The sequence below is a fragment of the Sceloporus occidentalis genome, unplaced genomic scaffold (genome assembly GCF_023333645.1).
Source record: "Sceloporus occidentalis isolate IW3139 unplaced genomic scaffold, rSceOcc1.0.p SCAF_6, whole genome shotgun sequence".
NCBI lineage: Eukaryota > Metazoa > Chordata > Lepidosauria > Squamata > Phrynosomatidae > Sceloporus > Sceloporus occidentalis.
The window spans coordinates 89,129,607-89,139,774 of record NW_028316986.1 but is presented as its reverse complement, the minus strand read 5'-3'; the positions used below and the strand labels follow the sequence as shown (position 1 = coordinate 89,139,774).

Genomic DNA, 10,168 nt, shown 5'->3' with positions numbered 1-10,168 from the left:
CCTTCAAGTCGTTTCCGATTTACGGCGACCCTTTCAAGGGGGATTCCGAGGCTGAGAGTGTGTGACTTGGCCAAGGTCACCCAGTGGTCTAATTCGGGCTGCATTCACACTGGAGAAATAACCCGGTTTGGTATCGATTTAACTCTTTCTGGCTCAAGGCTATGGGATTCTGGGAGTTGGAGTTTACCGTGGGGCCCAGAGCAGAGCAGAGAGATGCCGAGAGAAAGGGATTTTGTTTTCGTTTTTCTGAGAGTTTCCTTCCATGTAGTTCCTTCCAAAGGCTCATCTCCCGCTTCTCTGGGGACAACCCTCCCAAGAACGGTTCCCAAAATAATACAATAAAAGCAGCCGATCAAATAAAGGAATAAATCTTCCGGAATGAACTATGCCTCTTGGAGGAGAGAGATGGTTTCTTTTGCCGGAGAAAAGCGCCAGTCTATGCGTGGCTACTCAGAAGTAAGAACCATTGAATTAAACGGCCTTTACTCCCCAGTAAGTGGTGCAGAAGAGCATAGATTTAAAATGCTTTTTGAAAAAACGGGTTCCCAGAGATGTTAATTCTCTAGGGAAGAAAAGATAAGGCAGTTGTTTGGTATTCAAAGGTCCAAAACACACTGCAGAAATAACCCATTTTAACTGGCTCAGTGCTAGGGAATCCTGGGATTTGTAGCTTATTGTGACACCAGAGCTCTCTGACAGAGAAGACTAAATGTCTCACAAAACTGCAGTTCCCAGAATGCCCTAGTATTGAACCAGAGCAGTTAAAGTGGGTCTCAACCTGAATTGTTTTCTGCGGTGTGTTTTGGACCCAGTTTACCTAAGTCGCCTCGGGTTTTGGTATGTTTTCTTTTTGTTAGGGGAATAAGCAAGTGGCATCTGAGAAGATCTTTCCTGCACAGAACCCTCCCCAGTTAAGCGCTTTTGGTTATTGTGAGCAGCAGGGAAATATATATATATTTAAGACTCGCAAGAAAACCATTTTCCCCACTGAAATCACTGGAAATCGAAAGCCTTGCGTAGCGGTTTGGATGCTGGCCTCCGACTCTGGAGAACAGTAAATCCCCATTCAACCACGCACTAGGAGACCTTGGGCAAGTCACGCTCTCTCAGCCTCAGGGATGGCAATGGCCAAAACCCCTCTGAACAAACCTTGCCAAGAAAACCCTGTGAACTTCTGCGGGTCGCCTTAAGTCAGCAATAAGTTGAAGACACACAACAACGACGACAAAAGTTTCCTCTTGACAATTTTGCCTTTTGTGAACAATAAACAAGAGAAAAATCTAAGTTTCTGTTGCAAAGTTTGGAGGAAGAAGAACTGGTTTTGAATACAAAGATCTATAGGTTTCAAAGAAATCGTGGATTCAGTTAATCTTTTTGTAGTTAGAAAACGCTTTTCTTATCCCCAACTAAATATGGGTGAAAACATGCATCCGAGGAGGTAGGCTCAAGTCTAGGGAAAAACCATGCTCCCAGCTTCTCTCTTTCAGCCCTAAAGGTGCTACAAGATCCCTTTGCAGACTGGTTTTCCAGACTAACACGGCTGGGTCTCTGGATTTTAAAGATGGATGAGAAAAGCAAGTAAGCTTTGGAGAACTTCAGGTCTCCTCATCAAAGAAGAACTCTTCCTTTGAATTTGTGAAGCCTCAAGCTCTTTCTCTGCTTTTATTAAAATTAAAGAAATAAATCTGAAACATCGGATATCTTGTCGAAAAATGCAATGCCTTTTATAGGCGGACCAGCAACGGGGAGCCCCCCTTCTCTTTAAAGTTTGTGTGTGTGTAGGTATGTGTGTATCAATTTCAGCCTCGCCTTGAAAATCTAAGGAGGGTGGATGTAATATATATATGGATCATACACACGTACGTACACACACACACTTCAGGCGAGGCTGAAGTTTATGTGTGCGTGTGTACCAGCCTTGCCTTGAAAATTTAAGGAGGGTGGATATAACACACACACATACACTTCAGGAGGGGCTGAAGTTGAGATACAGGCACAATCACACACACTTTAGATATAGATATATAGTTATTTCAGCTTCGCCTTGAACATCTCAGGCTCTAAACTTCACATATGCACACACACACATCTCAACTTCAGCCTCGCCTTGCAAATCTAAGGATATAATATATATATGGATCACACACACACACCACACTTCAGATATAGATATAGATATATAGATATTTCCGCCTCGCCTTGACAATCTAAGGATCTAAAATTTAGACACACACACACACACACATCAACTTCAGCCTCGCCTTGCAAACCTAAGGAGGGTGGATGTGTTTTTGTCCACCACCTATTTACCCCTTAAATCGGGTTACAAGGGCTCTTGGACGATGCTTGGTGGCTCCGTTTCCATTCTGGGTGCTGTGCATTGTTGCCTCGCCCTGGTCCAGTTTTAACCCCTGCAAAGGCAACCAAGATTCAAAGGCAAAGCTCCTTTGGTCAAGAGGGCCGAAGTTCTCCGCAGGAGTTTGCGACCAGGAGCAGGAGGTCCCCGGGAATAGAGACATTGACAAGCGATGGGAACCAATCAGTCGATATCAGAGCCTTTTCCTTCCCTCTCCTCCTCAGCCTTTTCGGGTCCAGCGCAGTGCCTTTCTCCAAGATCATATAAAGTATCAGTAAAAGACCAGTAGAGCACAATAACCTCCAAAATCCACCAAACAGGGATACTTTTATCGGGCCAACCGAAATGCACCAAATACATGTTGCAAGCTTTGGAAGCTCCACTGGCTTCTTCCCCAGCCAAAAAATAATACGGAGGGGGAATGATGGTGATAATAATAATAATAATAATAATAATAATAAGGCAATGTTAGTCATAGGCCTGGATTTTGTCAAGACGGTTATGTTTTTTCAAACTTTTTTTCTATGTTTTCAATCTATAATTTTATACTGTTTTAACGAAGTTGTTGCAATTGTTTTAAAAGTGTTTTTATGTTGTGGAGCCGCCTTGGGTCCCTTTTTGGGAGAAAGGCAGCACAAAAATGAAAGAAAGAAATAAAGATTCTTACCCCTCCATACCTTCTGAACTGAGAACAACAACACCGTGACAAAATCCAGGCCTATGACTAACATGGTCTCTCATATACATATATACACACACACACACTCACACACACACACACACACACACATATACATATGCATACACACACACACAAACACACAGGGATGCCTTTATGAGGCCAACCAAAATGCACAAAATACATGATGCAAGTTTTCGAATTTCCACTGATTTCTTCATCAGGCAAAGGTGCTAAAATTATACAGGATAGATATATATATCTCCTGTATATATATCCTGTGTATGTGTGTGTGTGTGCATATATATCTATATTCTCAGAGACCACGTTAGTCAGGCAAAGGTGTTAAAATTATAGTGTGTGTGTGTGTGGGGGGGGGGTCTTTAACACCTTTGCCAGACTAACGTGTTCTCTGAGAAATATAACCTGTATAATTTTAACACCTCATAAAGGCGCCCGTTTGGTGGGTTTTGGAGGTTATTGTACTTTTCTCCCAGCTCGACCCCCATGTAGAAAATACAGTCAAAGAGGCAACCGTCATCTTTTAGGATGGCAAAGAGAGACCAGGGTCTGAATCCCCTGGAAACCCACTGGGTGGCCTTTGGGGAAGTCACACTCTCTCAGCCTCAGAGGAAGGCAAGAGGACACCTCTCTCAGAGCAAACACTTGCCAAGCAGCCTCCAGGACAGGGTCGCCCTAAGTCGAAAACGACTTGAAGGTATACAGTGACAACGCCTCTACATTTCCTTCGGGACACAAAGAGCAAAGATTTATGGTCCCCCTTTGCTGGCCTGTCCCCTCCAGAGCGGCTATTGTGTGGCTGTTGCAATCGTTTTATGGCTGTTAGGACTTCCTTGGGAGAGATTTTCGGTCCTCTTTCAGAAGGAAACCAGACCCATGTGAAGCCGGAGGCTTTCATGGCCAGCATCCATAGTTTTTTGTGTGTTTTTCGGGCTCCTTGACCATGTTCTAGAAGAATTTATTCCTGACGTGTCTCTGAAGATGCCAGCCACAGGTGCTGGAGAAACATCAGGAAGAAACTCTTGTAGAAGATGGCCACAGAGCCCCCCGAAAAACCCACAAAAACCTATAAACCAGACTCACCTTTTCAAGGGATGCGGCGCAGAAAACAGAAAAAAAAATCACTTTGGCAAATTCAGGCACTCCACCAAATGCATCTGAAGAAGTAGACTGGAGTCTACGAAAGGTTTTGCTGACAAAGTCTTACTTTCTTTCTGTTAGTCTTAAAGGAGTTGTAAAATCTCTCCTTATACTGATTATACAGACTAACACGGCTATATCTTTAATTTCTAATTTTGCTCACTATTAAACTCATCCCAGTGGAGTATTTGATGCTTTTAAGAAGGCATTCCCCATCAGTTAAGTCTCCTTCTTTAGGAAATAAGAGCCCCCACTCATTTCAATGGGATTTAATTTCTAATTTGGATTCGAAGCCTCTTTCCTAAAGATAAAGCAGAGGACTGGGAGCAGATTTTTTCCTTATTTACTGAAACCATAAAGGGAGGGTTAACGCGATTTCCCCAAATCAACCCCTTTCCCTCAACTCTTCCCATGGTTTTATTTGAATTTCGGTGCGGCTTAATTTAGGCTGCGTCCGCACTGGAGAAATAATAATCCGGTTTGACACCGCTTTAACTGTCATAGCTCGAAGCCACAACAAAGTATGACGCCCAGAATTCCACAGCCTCTAACCATGGCAGTTAAAGCGGTGTCAAACCGGATTATTATTTCTCCAGTGCGGATGCAGCCTTCCAGTACTTTCAACCAACTGTCTCTAGGCCAGATTTGACCAGCTCCTTCCCAAATTACTTTTCGTTGCTTTCACCCCGAACCCACTCCGTTTCTCCGCATTTTGGTTTATAATTTCGGCAGAAAGCGGGGGGGGAAAAGTAAGCAAGCAAGCAAGAAAAGAGAGAAATCAAACCACGCGTTTGGTTGCCTGGCCTTGGTCGGGGTTTGTTTGTTTTTCCACCCCGCTGAATTATTATTATTTTTTTAATTGGAAACTTCCTCCAGAAACATTGGTTCCATAATAATAATAAATATATCGATAAGTTCTCAAGAATATATACAGTAATATAAAAAATAAAGAGACGCCGTCGTCCGCGTGCGGCCCGGAGAGATGGAGTTTCAAGCAAAGCGTTGGGAGGAAGAGGAAGGGGAAAGAGAGAGGGAACCGGGCAGGGTCCGATCCGGCTGCATCCACACTGGAGAAATAACCCGGTTTGGCACCGCTTTAACTCTTGTCTGGCTCAAGGCTATGGAATTTGGGGGTATTGGAGTTTGTTGTGGCTCCAGAGCCTTCGAGGAAAGCCATGCTTGTTGTGGCCTTAGAGGAAAGATTTCGCCTCCCTGAAGGAAAGCAAAGAGGCCGAGCCCTGGCTGTGCTTCCTCGGAAGTAAGTCCTATTGGTTTCAATGGGATTCCTTCCAAGGAAGAGGGCAACAAAGGCTTCTGCCTTGAGGAAGGAACAAGTCCCGCCGCCTAGAAACATCTGCCCATTACATTGGGCTGGATCGGGTCCGACGGTTGGAAACTCCCTTGACGTCGGAAATGCCTTGGGAGGCTACTGGGTCGGAACGGTTTCTGTACTTCGGACTTAAACAGAATGAGAAAAGGGAAGGGGAAAGGGATCGCGGATTTCTCTCTCCATGAGTGCAGCCACACTGCAGAAATAATCCCGTTTGACACCGCTTTAACTGCCAGGCTCAAGGCTATGGACTCCTGGGGCACCAGAGCAGACAACAAGCCACAACAAACAACAGTTCCCAGAATTCCATAGCATTGAGCCGTGGCAGTTAAAGCGGTATCGAACCGAATTATTTCTGCAGTGTGGCTACAGCCCCCCTCCGATTTTCCCTAGCACTGTGCCAGGACAGTCAAAGCAGTCTCAAATTGGATCGTTTTTTGTGGGTTTTTCGGGCTAGGTGGCCATATTCTAGAGGAGTTCGTGCCTGACGTTTCGCGGGCATCTGGGGCTGGCATCTTCAGAGAAATCGAACTGGATTATTTCTGCAGCGTGTTTTGGACCGCGGTCGGAGAGCTTTGGTACCACAACAAACTCACATTAAATAAAAACTAAACAAAACCCCAGTTCCCAAAATTCCAAAGCATTGAGCCACGGCAGTTAAAGCGAGGTCAAACCGGATTAGTTCTGCAGTGTGGACGCAGCCTCAGTTTCCGTTTAATTCTTTTGAATCAGGGATGTAGAGATCAAGGGGAACCTCTGAAAACCCCACTCCGCCTCATCCCACGAAAGAGATAAGGTCCTTCAACAACAGAGAGGAAGACATATTTGTTGGAGGGGGGGGATGTCCTATCTCTGGAGGAGGGAGAGAGGGGGAGAAGAAGGACAGGAGGGGGGAGGAAGAGGAAGAGAAGCAGCATGCAGGCGACGCCGGGGGCTGGTCTTTTGGGCTCCCTGGTGCTGCTGGGCGGCGAAGGGACCCTGGAGGGCATCCCATCGGTCCTGAGTGCGAGTCCGAGCCGCCTCACTTGAGCAAGTCCTTGGCTTCCGAGGCGGCGAGGCGGGCGAGGCTGGCGGCGGTGTTGGAGGAGAGGGCGGCCAGGTGGGGCGGCGGGGGCAGCTGGCAGAGGCTGCAGGGGCAGGGCAGGCCGGCCCAGTGCGGGAAGGGAGCCCCGCCGGAGCCCCCCGGGAGGGCCGAGGGGGCGGCAGGGGCGGCGGGGCTCTTGAGGAGGGCGTGCGGCGGGGCGCGGAGGGCGAAGGGGGCGGTGGCGGCAGTGGCGGGGCTGGCCAGGGCCGGGTGGAGCGGGTGGAGGGCAGCCGCCGGGTGGGGGCCCTGGGCGCCTCCTCCGCCGCCGCCGCCGCCGCAGTGGAAGGCGGAGTGGTGGTGTCCGGCGCCATAGACCTCCCCGACGAGGCGCTTCATCTCCTCGAGGGAGCTGGTCAGCATGAGGATGTAGTTGCGGGCCAGGAGGAGGGTGGCGATCTTGGAGAGCTTGCGGACGGAGGGCCCGTGGGCGTAGGGCATCACCTCCCGCAGGCCGTCCATGGCCAGGTTCAGGTCGTGCATCCGCTTCCGCTCCCGGCCGTTGATCTTCAGCCGCAGCTGCTGCAGGTCCTGCTCCGACAGCTGCTTCTTCAGCTTGTACTTGGCCCCTTCGGCCGAGGAAGAGGAAGACGAGGAGGAAGAAGAGGAGGAGCCCTTGGACGGGTGGCGGGCCTCCGAGGAAGAGGAGGCGGCAGCGGCGGCGGCGGCGGAGGCTCCCTTCTGCCCTCCCTCGCCCTGAGTGGAGGAGACCGAGGAGTGGTGGCGGTGGTGGTGTGGATGATGGTGGTGATGGTGGTGGTGGTCCCTCAGGTAGAGCTCCTCCATGTCCGGCGAGGAGGCTCTGCTGCTGGAGACCGAGCTCGAGTCCGAATGCATCCTCCGGGGCAAAGCAGGCAGGGAGCCCCACAGCCCCCGTCCAGCCCGGGGCAAGGGATCAGGAGGAGCGGAGCCCCAGAGGGAGGTCCTCCGTCCAGCCCGCTCCTTCTCTCTCTCTCTCTCTCTCTCTCTCTCTCTCGGCGTCGGTGGGGCTGAGATGCGCTCCCGCTTGGTGGAAGCGGCGCCTCCGCAGGCCAGGGGCTTTTATAGAGGATCCAAGGCAGGGAGGCCAGAGACAAAAGCAGCCCCCTCCCCTCCCTCCCTCCCTCCACCCCCTCCCCTCTAGGAAGGGAAGGAAAGGGGGCTTGTCAGGAGGAGGAGAAAGAGGAGGACGGGCTTTCCAGGCTCTTCCGACGGCCCCCTCCAGCCAGGACCCTTGTCACCTGCAGGACCCTTCCTCGGAGCCTCCGGAGCCAAAGAGATCCAGGACCCGCCCCCGCCCCCGTGATTGACAGAGCCCCCCTTCTCCTTCGACGGGAGGGGAGGCCTTGCATAGGGGCAACTAGGAGAAGGTCCAGGAGGGAGGGAGGGAGGGAGGGAGGGAGGGAGGGTGAGCAGAGGCCCTCCTTTCTCCAGGACACGTCCTCCATGGCATCCTTCTCTCCAGGAGGGCATACAAAAGGGACTAAGAGGCATGGCTTTCTAGGAGCTCTGTGGTCGTCCTGTCCTCCATTTGGAAGGTGAGGACAAAGCCTGAAGTGACATTTGTAGGAGGGTTTGGAGTCCTACCCTCCATTGTGCTTGAACGGTGGCTTTCCTCCTCTCGGCGGTGGCGGGACCTCCTCCTCTGCGGCCAGGACACCCAGCTCCCCCCACGAAGGACTCCGGCGCCTGGTTGCTCCTCCTCCTCCTGCTGCTGCTCCTTCGGTGTCCCTGGTGGGCCTCGGTGGAAGGGCAGTGGGGCTGGGAGGGAGGGAGGGAGGGAGGGGGAGGCCAGAGGGACGGGGGAGGGCTTCCAGATCCAGAGGCCGAGAGGGGACCTCAGGGCTGGAAGGGGCTGGCGCCATCCTCACTGGTCTTAAGGAGAACCTCCCGCTGAAACCTGGCCTGGTGGGAGGCAGGGGGGACCAGGGTCACTCCTTGTGGTGCAGGACCTGTCCTCCATCTCAACCTTCTGCCCAGGAGGAATTCCCAAACGCCCCAGGACTTTTGTTGTTGTTGTTGTCCACCCTCGAGTCGATCTCGGTCCATGGCGACCCTCTAGATGAGACATCTCCAAGACTCCCTCTGCGCCACTGCTCTGCTCAGGTCCTGCAAATTCATGCCCATGACCTCCTTAATAGAGACCATCCATCTTGCATGTGGCCTTCCTCTCTTTCTGCTTCCCTCCACCTTTCCGAGCATTATTGGGTTTTTTCCAGTGAGTCGTGCCTCCTCTCGATGTGGCCAAAGTAGCCTCAGTCTTGTCATCTTGGCTTCCAAAGAGATTTGCTCTGGGACCCCTTGGTTTGACTTCTTGGCTGTCCAGTAACCTCAGCACTCTAAAAAGAAGTATGAATTTATAACGACAGGAGTGTTTTGAGTTTTTATTCTCTGTCCAGGATAGAATTCCAAAATGCCCTCAGCAAGAAGCACGAATGTATACTTCTACGATTATATATAGTTTTAGCTTTGACAGCTTTAGCGTGTCCTGTATTTTTCTGGAAGGTCCTCCATTTGGCCGCGCCTTGTCCTCCTGGGTGTAATGCCAAACTCTTAGCCCTCCCTGGCCAGGCCTGTGACAACGAAAGGGGCCCCATTCCTGGGAAAGGGGGGTCCTCCAGGGCCCCTTCCAAGACCCAGCTGGCCACTTGGTCCCCCTTTCAAACCCCGGCCCTTCGACGGCGCTGAGTCGCCCAGAAGCCTGAAACCCAACTTAGATCTGCGCGGAAGGAAAGGGATTCCTCTCACTATGGTCGCCCAAGTTTCCCGTGTCTTTGGTCATTTGAATTGCAGCTTTGGTCATTTGAATTGACATCCTCTCATACCAATGCTATATATACAGTACCTCTGTCCCTGGCTTCCACTCCACCAAATGCATCTGGTGAAGTAGATTGATGCCTACTAAAAGCTCGTGCTGCCAATTTCTTTCTTTCAGCGAGTCTCAAAGGGGCTACGAGATCTCTCTAAATAATAATAATAATAATAATAATAATAATAATAATAATAATAATAATACCAAATATATTTGATGAAGTAGACTGAAGTCTAGGAAATCTCATGCTGCCAATTTCTTTCGTTTCTTACTGACCTTTGCCTAGTCTTTTATTAAGTGCCATCGCTGCGACTTTCTTTTTGTTGTTGTTTCGGAAGAGGGGAAGGCTCCCTCTGAACTGAACGGAGAGGTTTTGATTTAAATAGATTGTGTAGCTCCTTTATCCCTAGGACCGCTTTCAGATCCAAACGTGCCTCGATTAAATTGCTAAGGGAAGATGGGACTGTCGGGAGGACTTTGGGGTGAATGCCTTGCATTTACATTCTTTACAAGGTAGGCAGCTTTCCCCTTAAAAACCCTCCTTTTCGAAATACCTGCGCCTCTTCTCGGGCTCCTTTCCCGTTTTGCAATGCCAAAATCCGCCGCGCTTTCCAAAACTGTTCCTTTTCTCCTGACCTACGCCAGGTTGCTTAAAGCGATCAGATTATGAGATAGACTGATACATTTACAGATCGAGGAAAGACGAATTCTCCCCCCTTCTACAAATCTATACTTTTTGAGGGGGCTGGTGGGTTATTTTGGAAATCATC

At 49.9% G+C, this 10,168-nt stretch overlaps 1 protein-coding gene across 3 annotated transcripts; it reads right to left on the bottom strand.

Annotated features, from left to right (window-relative positions):
* Window positions 1-6,547: 6,547 nt before the first annotated feature.
* OLIG3 (oligodendrocyte transcription factor 3) lies at window positions 6,548-7,444 on the bottom strand. Of its 3 annotated transcripts, none has more exons than XM_089528464.1 (2): window positions 7,265-7,444; window positions 6,548-7,222 (listed from the first exon to the last, which is right to left on the bottom strand). In XM_089528464.1, exons 1-2 carry the CDS (start codon window positions 7,442-7,444, stop codon window positions 6,548-6,550), a joined length of 855 nt encoding a protein of 284 aa, XP_089384590.1. The 3 variants fall into 3 exon arrangements, with proteins under 3 accessions (XP_089384590.1, XP_089384591.1, XP_089384589.1); XM_089528465.1 differs by having other exon boundaries at window positions 7,283-7,444; XM_089528463.1 differs by having other exon boundaries at window positions 6,548-7,444.
* Between the last annotated feature and the right edge of the window lie 2,724 nt (window positions 7,445-10,168).

Bases quoted from the DNA above. Each gene is read 5' to 3' on its own strand.
- OLIG3 (XM_089528463.1), bottom strand. From the start codon at position 7,444: ATGCATTCGGACTCGAGCTCGGTCTCCAGCAGCAGAGCCTCCTCGCCG.